At 45.4% G+C, this 15,192-nt stretch overlaps 1 protein-coding gene across 5 annotated transcripts in view; it reads right to left on the reverse strand.

Annotated features, from left to right (window-relative positions):
• Positions 1-9,165, reverse strand: part of LOC122542508 (threonine--tRNA ligase 1, cytoplasmic-like) — a 60,240-nt gene extending 51,075 nt beyond the window's left edge. For all 5 annotated transcript variants that reach the window (XR_015754126.1, XM_087982086.1, XM_087982085.1 and 2 more), the window contains exon 1: positions 8,925-9,165. Coding sequence is in view for 4 of the 5 variants with exons in the window: in XM_087982086.1 (XP_087838212.1) it covers positions 8,925-9,158 (234 nt within the window). In the remaining variant the exon portion in view is untranslated. The remainder of the gene's footprint in view (positions 1-8,924) is intronic.
• Between the last annotated feature and the right edge of the window lie 6,027 nt (positions 9,166-15,192).

Raw genomic sequence — 15,192 nt, forward strand, 5'->3', positions numbered from 1 at the left:
GCCATACAGATCTAACGCTGTGCTCTACTGAAGAATTTGTTTAAATCTATAATTTTATGGGGTCTGCCATTTAAACAAACTAATCTTTGCAGTCTGCAAATTGCAGGTTAAAATGAGAAGTAGTAAACCCTTAACATGAAATCCCAGCATTAAACAAGGTCCCAAACAGCTTCTATGATTGCATGACCATTTACAGTATCAGTTTCCAGGAACTCAGTCTCATGATTGAAAGATGGAAGCCCCACTGCGCACATGTGTTTACATTCTCGGCCTTTAATTTTAAATCAATGGCCCAGTAAAGTGCCTGGAATACTGTAAAACATTTACTTTTGCAGAGTGCTGTGTAACAACCCTAACTAAAAAATATCCAGTCGCTGATGCTTGAGCTGTTTGCGTTTCTTTGTTTTTGCCAGTGTTTTCACATGTTCTTCAGTAAAGGCAAATTAAATACACTTACCTCTTTGATGCAACCTTTTTGTGGGACTTTGAAATTTTCTTAGGATAATCCGATATTCAGATAATCGATATTCATAAAATTGAGGTTCTCTGTATTTCCTATGTTATCGCAACTTTGTACTACTGCTTTTCTGAATAAATGTAGAGATTTTCCTATGTTTGTTATAAAAAAGCTGTATTTTGAATCACTTGTTGGAGTTGTTACCTATTATGTGAATGGGCACTTTCTCCCCTTGTATGTATGCAGGAAAAATAAAGATTTGGACAAATGTCTGAGCCTTGTTTCAGATCAATAAAAGACGTCAACACTCCCCCCACCGACACGCCTCAGTAACCTGCTCTGCCTTATTTCCCAAGAGAAGGTCAAATTTTACTCCTTTTCTAGTAGGTGCATCTACATACTGAATCAGAAAATTTTGTAGTACACACTTAAATTCCTTTCCATCCAAGCCCTTAATGCTATGGCAGTCCCAGTCTATGTTTGGAAAGTTAACATACCCTACCATTACCACCCTATTATTTTAATAGATAACTGAGCTCTCCTGACAAATTTGCTTTGTAATTTCCTGCTATTAGGGGGTCTAAAGTACAATCCCAATAAGGTGATCATCCTTTCTTATTTCACAGTTCCACCCAAACAACTTCTCTGGACTACTCCCAGGAATACCCTCTCTTAGTAAAACCATTATGTCATCCCAAATCAAAAACATCACTCCCCTCCTCTCGTCTTCCTTTCTATCCTTCCTATATTGTCTATACCCTGAAACATTAATCTGTCAGTCCTGTCCATCCCTGAGCCACGTCTCTGTAATTGCTATGACATCACAGTGCCATGTTCCCAACCATGTCCTGAGTTCATCTGCCTTCCCTGTTCGGCATCTTGCATTGAAATATTTGCAGTTTAATGTATCAGTCATACGTCATGCTCTGCTTTGTTCCACCTGCCCTGACTGTTTGACTCAATCCTTTTCCCACTTCTATCAGTCTCAGACTGATCTCTTTCCTTAACACCGCCCTGCCAGTATATTAGTCCCTTCCAGTTCAGGTGCAATCCGTCCTTCTTGTTCAGGTCACTTTTACACCAGATGAGATGTTAATGATCCAAAAATGTGAATCCTTCTCCCCTACACCAGCAACTCAGCTACATATTCATCTGCTCTATCCTCCTATTCCTACTGTCACTAGCTTGTGACAGCAGGTGTAATCCAGATATTACTACCCTCGAGGACCTACTTTTAAAATTCCAATCTAATTCCCTTCACTCTCTCCACAGAACCTTGTCCTTTTCTCCTATGTCACTAGTTCCAATGTAAAAATCGACCTCCTACTGGTCCCTCTCCCCTTTGAGAATATGCTGCACCCTCTCAGAGATATCCTTGACCTTGGCACCAGAGAGGCACCATTCTGATGTCTCATTGTCAGCCACAGAAACTGCCTCTGACTAGAGCGTCCCCATCACAATCAATCACTTGGAACCCAGCATACTCATTACATTACAGCCACTCTAGTACCAGAAAAGTGGCTATTGGTGCTACATATCCTCTGCATTTTCCAAAACAGCATACTTATTTGAGATGGGGATAGCCACAGGTGATTCCTGCACGACCTGCCTCCCTCACCTACCTTTCCTGATGGTAACCCATCTACTGGACTGTATATGTAGTTGTTCTCCCTTTCTGAAACTGTCATCCATCACATCCCCAGGCTCCTGTAAATTCCTCATTGCCTCTAACAGCCGTTCCAACTGATCCCATAGGATTTGCAACCAAACACACTTCCTGCAGCCATAATCATCAGGAGCGGTGAAATTTATAAATGAACTGTCAGAGCAAGTAGTATATGCAGGTATTATAACAACATTTAAAAGACATTTGGATAAGTACATGAAAAGAAAACATTGAGGGGAATATGAGCCAAACACATACAAGCGAGACCGGTTTAGTTTGGGAAATTTGGCCAGCAGGGACAAAGTCGTAAAGTCATTCAACACAGAAACTAGGTCTTCAGCCCAACGTGTTCATGCCAGTCAGATTTCCTAAACTAAACTAGTCCCATTTACCTGTGTTTGGCCCATATCCCTCTAAACATTTCCTATCCATGTATCTGTCCAAATGTCTTAAAATTTGTAATTATACTTGCTTCTATCACTTTCTCTGGCAGATCACGGACACAAAGTTGGTGAGAGTTGTGGAGTTGTAAGTTGCAGTGGGACATTGACAGGATGCAGAGCTGGGCAGATGTCGTCCCATTTCCCCCCCCTCAGTCAAAGCAAAACATTCAGAGACACAGAGTAGTTTTACCTCCTCCATCTTTATTCTGGGCCCTGGAAGGAGAGAGAACGATCACCCATATGCACAGAGCAATGAGTTCACAGTGTTCTCTGGAACAGCAGTTTCTCAATGAATTTTACAGGGAGGAGCATCCAAATAAGGCAACATGTATATTGACTGGGTGCCCATTACAATCAGCAAGTGTCAATAATAATGATTAAGCCATCTGCTGTTACACAATTAATAATTGACTTCACATAATGAATACTTTACACCTCGTTAAACTGACCTCACATACTGAATGCTTGCAATATTGTTAAATGGCTCTACATAATGAATGCTTTTCAACCTTGTTAACCCATTACCCTTCCTGCAGAATCCCATTGTTAACTAAGTTCTTATCTGATCTGATTCATGCTCAGCTGAACCTCTTGTTTCACAAAACTCAGAACTTAACTATTTCCCTGCCTGTTTATACCCTATACACATTTTCACTGAGAAGTGACAGACAGAGTTCAACCTAGAAAAATGTGAAGTAATTCATTTTGGAAGGTCAAATTTGAACGCAGATTGTAGTCCTCTGCCTGGACTGGAGGGGCATGTCTCCTGAAGAAAGGTTGAGGGAATTAGGGCTTTTGTCATTGGAACGAAGAAGGATGAGAGGTGACTTGATAGAGGTGTATAAGATGTTGAGAAGTATAGATAGAGTGGATTGACAGACGTTTTCATGGCAGAAACGGCTATCACAAGGGGGCATAATTTTAAGGTGATTGGAGGAAGGTTTAGGGAAGATGTCAGAGGTCAGTTCTTTACACAGAGAGTGGTGGGTGCATGGAATGCAATGCCAGCAGAATCAGATATATTAGGAACATTGAAGCAACTCTTGGCTCGGCACATGGATGATAGTACAATGTAGGGTATGTAGGTTAGCAGGGGATGGGGACAATCAAAATGTGGAGATGGTTTAAGAAACAGATATTGCGTGTCCTTGATAGATATGTACCTGTCAAGCAGGGAGGAAGTGATAAGGTAAGGGAACTGTGGAAATTGCATCTCTTGTTAAGTGGAAGAAGGAGGCTTATGTCACTATGAGAGGAGATGGTTCAGATAAGGCTATAGAGAGTTACAGATTAGCTAGGAAGGACTTAAAGAGAGAGTTAAGAAGAGCAAGGAGAGGAAATGAGCAGTCTTTAGCAAGTAGAATAAAGGAGAACCCTAAAGCTTTCTACAGGTATTTGAGGAAAAAAAGGATGACTAGGGAAGGAATAGGGCCAGTCAAAGGCAGATGTGGGAAGTTGTGTGTGCACTCTGCGGAGATTGGAGAGGTGCTAAACGAATATTTCTCATCTGTTTTCACTCAGAAAAAGGAGAATATTTACAGGAGAAGAATGAGATACGAGATATTAGACTAAAAAGGATTGAGGTTAATAAGGAAGAGGTGTTATCAATTCTAGAAGGAGTGAACATCAACAAGTCTCCTGGGCCAAATGGGATTTATCCGAGGATTCTCTGGGAAGCTAGGGAGAAGATAGCAGAGCCTTTGGCTTTGATATTTGAGTCGTCATTGTCTAGGTTTAGTTCCAGAGGACTGGAGGATTGCAAATGTTGTGCCCTTGTTCAAGAAGGGCAGCAGAGATGACCCAGGTAATTATAGACCAGTGTCTTCTGTCTGTTGTAGGAAAGGTTTTGGAAAGGATTATAAGAGATAAGATTTATAATCATCTAGCAAGCAACAATTTGATTTCAGATAGTCAACATGGTTTTGTCAAGGGCAGGTCACATCTCACAAACCTCATTTGAGGTGACCAAGCATGTGGATGAGGCTAGGGCAGTTGATGTAGTATACATGGACTTCAGTAAAGCCTTTGATTAGATTCCACATGGTAGGATGTTGGAGAAAATGCAGAGGCATGGGATTGAGGGTGATATAGCAGTTTGGATTAGAAACTGGCTTTCTGTGAGAAGGCAGCGAGTGTCGTTTGATGGAAAATATTCAACTTGGAGTCCAGTTAGTTGTGCCACAAGGATCTGTTTTGGGACCACTGCTGTTTGTCATTGTTTTAAGTGACTTGGACGTACGCATAGGTGGATGGATTAGTAAATTTGCAAATGACACTAAAGTTGGTGGAGTAGTGGACAGTGTGGAAGAATGTTACAGGTTGCGGGGCACTTGGATAAACTGCAGAATTGGGCTGAGGGTGGCAAATGGAGTTCAATGCAGCTAAATGTGAGGTGGTTCACTTTGGTAAGAACAGGAACGCAGAGTACTGGGCCAATGGAAAAATTCTTGGTAGTGTGGACGTGCAGAGGAACTTCCGTTAGCCAAACAAGTCGGGCAGGCACTATTTCGTTTGGATAATTGATTATTCGGTTAATTGATTAAATGCCTTTCCTCTGGGGCTTGAGTTTTTAAAGTCTGCTCCTCGTTCAGAAGGCAGCAGCACGCCATCCACGGGCCCCCGCCCTGCCCTAAACGCCGTCCAACACCACCTCCCCCAACCACCCTAATACCACCCCCTCCTCCCATCCCCAAAACTGCCCCAACCCCATCTCATCCCACCCCCTTCCTGTGCCCAAGCCCATCCCCCCAACCCTGCACCCCTCCTGTCCCCAACACCGTCCAACCCCGGCCCCTGACTCCCCCCAAGCCCATCCAACCCCTCCCCAAAACTCTTCCAACCCCGCACCCCTCCCGCCCCCAAACCCCCCCCAACCCCGCCCCGACCCCCCCCCCCCCCCCCCCAAGCCCGTCCAACCCCGCTACCCCAAACCCTTCTAACCCTGCACTCTTCCCACCCCTTCCCATCCCCCAACGGCCCCCCCAATCCCGTCCAACCCCACCCCCCAAACTCTTCCAACCCTGCCCACCTCCCACACCCCAACCCTGTCTAATGCCACCCCCAAATCCCACCCAACACCACCCAACACCCTCCCCCCACACTCAGTGCCCCCAACGCTGTATAGGACAATGTTGGAGAAATTAACTGGGGAAGGGAGTTTAGGTACACCTCTCTGTAGACCTCCAGGGCAAGTGCGGGGACAGAGTGAGTACGGGAGGTCCATCATTTGGAGACGGCGCCTGTTTAATCATTTTGAACAAAAGACGCAATCAGTGTTGGAAACACATCTTTCATGTAACGTTTTTATCGGGACCTCAAGATCTCTGTCGGATAATTGATATTTGGTTAATCGAGGTTCCTCTGTGTTCAGTTAATCAATTCAATGCCTCTCCTCTGGGGCTCAGAGTTTTTCTTTAAGTCGGTTCCCCAGTCAGGAGACTGCACCACACTGCAGGTGAGCCCCCGCCCCTCACCCCAATCTAACACCCCCCCCACCCCATCCAACACCACCCCCCAACCCCGTCCCTGCCAGCTCCACTCCGGGCAGCCAGACTGTACATCAACAGTAAGACTGCTGCTGCCTTTGTGGGGTAAGTCTCTAAATAGAGTACACGCGCACGCACACACACACACAACTTTTTGACAAGTTTTACCTCTGCCCTGTACAGGACAATATTGGAGAGAATATCTGGGGAACGGGGGGTTTAGGGTTCACCACCGCATAGAACTGCAGGGACCGGGAGAGAGGGCGGGTGGTCACTCATTTAGAGATGGTGCCTGGGCTCCCATCGATGTCCAGGACTGTTCTTGGCAGCATGTCAGTGTGTCAGTGAACCGAGATCGTTTTTAATCACTGTAAACAAAAGACGTGATCAGGGCTGAAACAGCTCTTTGATGTAATGTTTCTACTGGGACCTCGAAATCTCCTTCGGATAATGTAATATTCTGATAATTGAGGTTCCTCTGTGCATAGATCCCTGAAAGTTGCCACCCAGGTTGATAGTGCTGTTAAGAATGTATACGGTGTGTTAGGTTTTATTGGTAGAGGGTTTGAATTCCAGAGCCGTAATGTCATGCTGCAACTATACAAAACGCTGGTGCGGCCACACTTGGAATATTGTATACAGTTCTGGTCGCTCCATTACAGGAAGGATGTGGAAGCATTGGAAAGGGTGCAGAGGAGATTTACCAGGATGTTGTCTGGTCTGAAAGGACGGTCTTATGAGGAAAGGCTGAGAGATTTGGGTCTGTTCTCATTAGAGAAAAGAAAGCTAAGAGGGGATTTGATAGAGACATACAAGACGATAAGGGAATTAGACAGTGAAAGTCTTTTTACGAGGATGATGATCTCAGCTTGTATGAGGGGGCATAACTACATATTAAGGGGTGATAGATTTTAGACAGATGTCAGAGGAAGGTTCTTCACTCAGAATGATAAGGGCAGGGAATGCCCTGCCTGCCAATGTAGTTAACTCAGCCGCATTAGGGAGATTTAAACAATCCTTGGATAAGCACATAGATGATTTTGGGATAGCGTAGGGTGAAGGGCTTAGATTAGTTCACAGGTCGGTGCAACATCGTGGGCCGAAGAGCTTGTTCTGCGCTGTATTCTATACCTTCTGGGAAAGGTGGAACCTGTACAAGGGCCTATACTGTTCTATTTTGTACATGCAACACTGTGAAAAACTTACCCCTCCTTACAGTGTGGAAACACGCCCTTCGGCCCAACAAGTCCACACTGTTGGCAAACATGGTGCCACTGTTTAAGAAGGGCGGTAAAGACAAGCCAGGGAACTATTGACCGGTGAGCCTGACCTCGGTGGTGGGCAAGTTGTTGGAGGGAATCCTGAAGGACAGGATGTACATGTATTTGGAAAGGCAAGGACTGATTAGGGATAGTCAACATGGCTTTGTGCGTGGGAAATCATGTCTCACAAACTTGATTTAGTTTTTTGAAGAAGTAACAAAGATGATTGATGAGGGCAGAGCAGTAGATGTGATCTATATGGAGTTCAGTAAGGTGTTCGACAAGGTTCCCCATGGGAGACTGATTAGCAAGGTTAGATCTCATGGAAGACAGGGAGAACTAGCCATTTGGATACAGAACTGGCTCAAAGGTAGAAGACAGCGGGTGGTAGTGGAGGGTTGTTTTTCAGACTGGAGGACTGTGACCAGTGAAATGCCACAAGGATCGGTGCTGGGCCCTCTACTTTTTGTCATTTACATAAATGATTTGGATACGAGCATAGGAGGGACAGTTAGTAAGTTTGCAGATGACACCAAAATTGGAGGTGTTGTGGACAGCGAAGAGGGTTACCTCAGATTACAACAGGATCTGGACCAGATGGGCCAATGGGCTGAGAAGTGGCAGATGGAGTTTAATTCAGATAAATGCGAGGTGCTGCATTTTGGGAAAGCAAATCTTAGCAGGACTTATACACTTAATGGTAAGATCCTAGGGAGTATTGCTGAACCAAGAGACCTTGGAGTGCAGCTTCATAGCTCCTTGAAAGTGGAGTCACAGGTAGATAGGATGGATTAGAAGGCGTATGGTATGCTTTCCTTTATTGGTCAGAGTATTGAGTACAGGAGTTGGGAGGTCATGTTGCAGCTGTGCAGGACACTGGTTAGGCCACTTTTGGAATACTGCGTGCAATTTTGGTCTCCTTCCTATCGGAAAGATGTGAAACTTGAAAGGGTTCAGAAAAGATGTACAAGGATGTTGCCAGGGTTGGAGGATCTGAGCTACAGGGAGAGGCTGAACAAGCTAGGGCTGTTTCCCTGGAGTGGAGGCTGAGGGGTGACCTTATAGAGCTTTACAAAATTCTGAGCGGAATGGATAGGATAAATAGACAAAGTCTTTTCCCTGGGGTCAGGGAGTCCAGAACTAGAGGAGCATAGGTTTAGGGTGAGAGGGTAAAGATCTAAGAGACCTAAGGCACAACTTTTTCACACAGAGGGTGGTACGTGTGTGAAATGAGCTGCAAGAGGATGTGGTGGAAGCTGGTAGAATTGTAACATCTAAGAGGCATTTGGATGGGTATATGAATAGGAAGGGTTTGAAGGGCTATAGGCCGGGTGCTGACAGGTGGGACTAGATTGGGTTGGGATATCTGGTCGGCATGGACAGGTTGGACCGACGGGTCCGTTTCCATGCTGTACATCCCTATGGCTCTATGGCCCTCTGAAGAGTATCCCATCCAGACCCTATCCCTAACTAATGTTGGGCCTATGAGTCTGTTTCCATGCTGTATAACCTATATCGTAGATTTCTGAGACAAGTTGCAAACGAGCAGAAAAACAGGACTTTGTGATCTGGAGAAACGAGAGGACAGCCCAATGAGTGGGTCACCGGTACCTGGGCTTCGGTCCATCTCTCTTGCGGCGTCTTGCCCAGCTCAGCCCGAAGGCTACGCTCCAGATGCAGCCGCCGGTATTTGAGCTTCTCGTTCTCCTCTCTGAGACACTGCAGTTCCGGACCGCCCAGAACCTCCTCACACTCCCGCTGCAACCGCTCCAAGGTGGCACTGAGTTGGTACAACTGCACCTCCTGCGCAGACAGGCGCAACTCAACTTCCCACACGGCTGCCATTGCACGACACAACACAACGCAACCGCAATGGACACTGACGGCTCGGCGCAATCGTACTAACCGCCACCGGCACGGCGCAACCGCAATGGCCACTGACGGCTCGGCGCAATCGTACTAACCGCCACCGGCACGGCGCAACCGCAATGGCCACTGACGGCTCGGCGCAATCGTACTAACCGCCACCGGCACGGCGCAACCGCACTAACCGCCGCCGGCCCAGCGCAATCGCTTTTGTAGTGTATAAGATCATGATCGCAGAATTTATGCCAAGTTTACAGTGTGATGCAACTGAAATTATATAATCAAAAGACCTGGACAATCCAATATATAATTTCAGTGAAATCATACTGAAAGTTTTTGCTGTATTTCTGTGGACCTTATTCTCCACAACCGCCTGATGAAGGAGCAGCGCTCTGAAAGCTAGTGCTTCCAAATAAACCTGATTTGGAGATGCCGGTGTTGGACTGGGGTGGACAAAGTTAAAAATCACACAACACCAGGTTATAGTCCAACAGGTTTAATTGGAAGCACACTAGCTTTCGGAGCGACGCTCCTGCATCAGGTGATAGTGGAGGGCTCGATCATAACACAGAATTTATAGCAAAAATTTACAGTGTGATGTAACTGAAATTATACATTGAAAAATTGATTGTCTGTTAAGCCTTTCATGTTAGAATACCATGATAGTTTCACTTCTTTCATGTGTAAATCACAAAACCCTTTTTTTTAAAGTTGCATTCTCGGGTTAGCTGTTAACAATGGTGATAGCTAGACAATATGTTGAAGGTGTTAGCCCCCTGTGTTCTCTGTCTATGACCTGATGTTTAGATTGATTCCAATCTAAAAAGTGAAATAACAGAGTTTTACATAAATTCATGCAGTTTTTGAGCTCAGAGTTCGACATGAATGTATGTGGTCTTTGAGCAAAGTGCAATGTAACTCTGAAAGTACCAAAAACATTCACCACACAAAATATATGTGTGCATGTGGGTCTTTGCCTGTCTGTGTGTGTGTCTGTCTGGGGTGGGGTTGTGAGTGTGAGAAAGTTGTGTATGTGTGTGTGTGTGCATGTTTGTAGTGAGTGCAGAGTGTCTTAAGTCTGTGAGGGGGTGCATGTGTGGGAGTCTGTGTGTCTATAAGGGTGTGTGTGGGTGTCTGTGTGTGCGTCTGTGTGTATCTGTGTCCGTGCGTATGTGAGAGTGTGTGTGTGCAGGAATATCTGTGTGTGTGTGTGTAGTGCAGTGGTGATCACCTGTAATGTGACATGAACCCAAGGTCCCGGTTGAGGCCCTCCTTATGGGTACCGAACTTAGCTATCAGCCTCTGCTCAGCCACTTTCCTCTGCTGCCTGTCCCAAAGTTCACCTTGGAGGATGGTCACCCGAAGGTCCGATGCTGAATGTTCTGGACCAGGTGTTGGTGATTTTTTAGTGATTTTAACCACAGTAAAGCGTAACTGGAAAGGACATTATCGACATCGCGCAGCCGCTGGTAAAGAGGACCTGCAATAATCCCCCCAACCAGAATAATCGCCGGGGGGAGGGGGCGATCGCAGAAAGAACCACTTGATGCTGGAAATCAGAAACAAAATCTGAAGTCGCTGGAGAACCTTAGCAGGGCTGACAGTATCTGTGGAGAGAAAGCAGAGTTAACCTTTCAGGTTTAGTGACCATTCTTCACAACAAAGGATCTTGCCTCTGGTCTCATGAGACTTTTCTGAATTTTATTTGCTTTAATCTCAAAATTTTTGAGATCCTATCAGCTTAAAAAAAACTTTATCGAAATATTCAACCCACTTTATGTCAGAGTGTATAGTCACAGTCAGGGGGTGGGGGGAAGAGTGTAGTAGTGAACCAGCGTTTGAGGTAGGTATTGTCTGGTCTTGTGTAAGAGTCTCAGCAACTCCACCTCCGACAGCTGGGTGGAGCTGCTATTCCACGTTTGGCTGGTTCCAGATGCACCCTGTACCCTGACCCCTTCATCCAAGTTCCCAAAGTATCCTTCCATATCTGACATTTCCTGCACATCATAACACCACATCTACTGTGTCCGTTGCTCGTGACATGATCTTCTGTACACTGGGGAGTCAGGACACCAATATGTGGAACGATTCAGGGAACACTTCTGGGACACACACACCAAACAACGCCACCGCCCTGTTGCCAAACACTTCAACTCCCCCTCCCACTCAGCCAACAACATGCAAATCCTGAGCCTCCACCACCAAATCCTAGCCACCCGACACCTGGAGGAAGAATGCCCCATCTTCCACCTTGGGACCCTCCAACTACATGGGATCGATGTGGATTTCACCAGTTTCCTCATCTCTCTTCCCCCACTTATCCCAGATCCAACCCTACAACTTGGCACTGCCCTCTTGAACTGTCCTACCTGTCCATCTCCCTTCCCACCTATCCACTCCAATCTCCGCTCCAACTACCTTCCTCCACAGCCCCAACCCTTCCCATTCATCTCTTATCCCCCTTCCCCACCCCTAGACACACACACACCACAACCCAATCCATATTCCTAATGAAGGGCTTATGCCCAAAACGTCAATTCTCCTGCTCCTCAGATACAGTCTGACCTGCTGTGCTTTTCCAGCACCACACTTTTTGTCTCCAGTTGCCTCGCTGATTTCGCTGATCAACCCACTGCAAAAGGCTCTAAAGAGAAGAAAAACAAAAGGAAAAAACTAAAGGAAAGGAGCAGAAGTAAAATTTAAAAAAGCATGCAAAAGTGGATGAGCCCACATGCAGCCTTGCTACTCCACACAAGTTCACATAGGAGAAGGAAACAGTATCCAGAACAAGAACTTCCAGTTTCCTGGCTATACCCTAATGGCAGACCAGAGACAGGGTGACCACTCTTTGCAGATAAGGCCATCACAATTGAGTTAAAGTTTGCTGAATGGAGGCTCAATATTGTGTCAGGGAAGGGGCAACACCATGTTTTCAATACCCTGGGCAAAGTGCAATTTCTCCATGTGCATGAATGTTTTTATGGGACAAAAAAAACTGCAGATGCTGGAATCCAAAGTGGGCAAGCCGGAGGCTGGAAGAACACAGCAAGCCAGCCAGCATCAGGAGATGGAGAATAGGCGTTTTCTGTAGTGGAATTTGGACAGTCCAGAGAAGACTCACTAGGTTGAGCCTGGATATGAAGGGACTGTCTTATCAGGAGCAATTGAGTGGGTTGGTCTGTACTCGGAATATAGAAGAATGAGATGCAACCTTATTGATAAAGATCAGATTCTTAGGGAACTTGACCGGGTAGTTTCAGAAAGGTTGTTTCCCCCTTGTGTAAACATCTAGGTCCAGAGAGCATAATCTCAGCATATGGGTCGCACATTCAATACAAAGATGAGGAGGAATTTCTTTTTTGAGGGTAGTGAATCCATGGAATTCTTTATCACAGAGGGCTATCAAGGCTGCATTGTTAAGTAAATTGAAGGCTGAATTAAACAGATTTTTAATCAGAAAGAGGTTAATGGGCAAGATGGAAAGGACAGGAAAGTGGAGTTGAGGATTATCAGACCAGGCAATAGACAATAGACAATAGACAATAGGTGCAGGAGTAGGCCATTCAGCCCTTCGAGCCTGCACCGCCATTCAATATAATCATGGCTGATCATTCCTAATCAGTATCCTGTTCCTGCCTTATCTCCATAACCCTTGATTCCACTATCTTTGAGAGCTCTATCCAACTCCTTCTTAAATGAATCCAGAGAGTGGGCCTCCACTGCCCTCTGGGGCAGAGCATTCCACACAGCCACCACTCTCTGGGTGAAGAAGTTTCTCCTGAGCTCTGTCCTAAATGGTCTACCCTGTATTTTTAAGCTGTGTCCTCTGGTTCGGCACTCACCCATCTGTGGAAATATGTTTCCTACTGCCAGAGTGTCCAATCCTTTAATAATCTTATACGTCTCAATCAGATCCCCTCTCAATCTTCGAAACTCAAGGGTATACAAGTCCAGTCGCTACAGTCTTTCAGTGTAAGGTAATCCTGCCATTCCAGGAATTGACCTTGTGAACCTACGCTGCACTCCCTCAATAGCCAGAATGTCTTTTCTCAAATTTGGAGACCAGAACTGCACACAGTACTCCAGGTGTGGTCTCACCAGGGCCCTGTACAGCTGCAGAAGCACCTCTTTGCTTCTATACTCAATTCCTCTTGTTATGAAGGCCAGCATGCTATTAGCCTTCTTCACTACCTGCTGTACCTGCATGCTTGCCTTCATTGACTGGTGTACAAGAACACCCAGATCTCTCTGTACTGCCCCTTTACATAAATTGATTCCATTGAGGTAGTAGTCTGCCTTCCTGTTCTTGCTACCAAAGTGGATAACCATACATTTATCCACATTAAACTGCATCTGGCATGCATCTGCCCACTCACCTAACTTGTCCAGGTCACCCTGTAATCTCCTAACATCCTCATCACTTTTCACCCTGCCACCCAGCTTTGTATCATCAGCAAATTTGCTAATGTTATTGCTGATACCATCTTCTATATCATTAACATACATTGTAAAAAGCTGTGGTCCCAGCACGGATCCCTGCCTGCCATTCTGAAATGGAGCCGTTTATCACTACCCTTTGTTTCCTATTAGCCAACTAATTTTCAATCCAATCTAGTATTTTGCCCCCAATACCATGCACCCTAATTTTACTCACTAACCTCCTGTGTGGGACTTTATCAAAAGCTTTCTGAAAGCCCAGGTACACTACATCTACTGGATTTCCCTCGTCCAACTTCATAGTTACATCCTCAAAAAATTCAAGAAGATTAGTCAAGCATGATTTCCCCTTCATAAATCCATGCTGACTCTGTCCTATCCTGTTACTACTATCCAGATGTGCAGTAATTTCATCCTTTATAATAGACTCCAGCATCTTTCCCACCACTGAGGTCAGACTAACTGGTCTATAATTACCTGCTTTCTCTCGCCCACCTTTCTTAAAAAGTGGTATAACATTAGCCACCCTCCAATCCTCAGGAACCGACCCCGAATCTATTGAACTCTGGAAAATAATCACCAACGCATCCACGATTTCCCGATCCACCTCCTTCAGTACCCTGGGATGCAGACCATCAGGCCCCGGAGACTTATCAACCTTCAGACCTAACAGCCTTTCCAACACCAAATCCTGGCAAATATAAATTCCCTTAAGTTCAGGTCCTTCAGCCACTGATACCTCAGGGGGATTGCTTGTGTCTTCCCAAGTGAACACAGATCTGAAGTACCCATTTAATTCCTCTGCCATTTCTTTGTCCCCGTAATATATTCCCCTGTTTCTGTCTTCAAGGGCCCAATTTTTGTCCTAACCATTTTTTTGCCTTGCACATACCTAAAAAAGCTTTTACTATCCTCCTTAATATTCTTGGCCAGTTTACCTTCGTACCTCATTTTTCCTCTGCGTATTTCCTTCTTAGTAATCCTCTGTTGCTCTTTAAAAGCTTCCCAGTCCTCAGTTTTCCCACTTATCTTAGCTATGTTATACTTTTTCTCTTTTAACTTTATATGTTTCTTTACTTCCCTCGTCTGCTACGGCCGCCTATGCCTCCTCCTGGGATCTTTCTTCCTTTTAGGAATGAACTGATCCTGCAACTTCTGCATTATACACAGAAATATCCGCCATTGTTCCTCCACGGTCATCCCTGCTAAGGTATTGCGCCATTGAACTTTGGCCAGCTCCTCCCTCATAGCTCCATAATTCCCTTTATTCAACAGAAGTACTGTCACTTCCGACTGTACCCTCTCCCTCTCAAATTGCAGATTGAAGCTTATTGTATTATGGTCACTACTTCCCAATGGCTCCTTCATTTCGAGGTCTCTGACCAATTCTGGTTCGTTACACAATACCAGATCCAGAATTGCCTTCTCCCTGGTCAGCTCCAGCACCAGCTGCTCTAAGAATCCATCTCTGAGGCACTCCACAAAGTCTCTTTCTTGTGGCCCAATACCATCCTGATTCTCCCAGTCTACCTGCATGTTAAAATCCCCCATAACAACTGTTGTAACATCTTTGCGA

This window comes from Chiloscyllium plagiosum, unplaced genomic scaffold (assembly GCF_037043375.1).
Source record: "Chiloscyllium plagiosum isolate Xiang-an unplaced genomic scaffold, Cpla_swu_hap1 HiC_scaffold_42, whole genome shotgun sequence".
NCBI lineage: Eukaryota > Metazoa > Chordata > Chondrichthyes > Orectolobiformes > Hemiscylliidae > Chiloscyllium > Chiloscyllium plagiosum.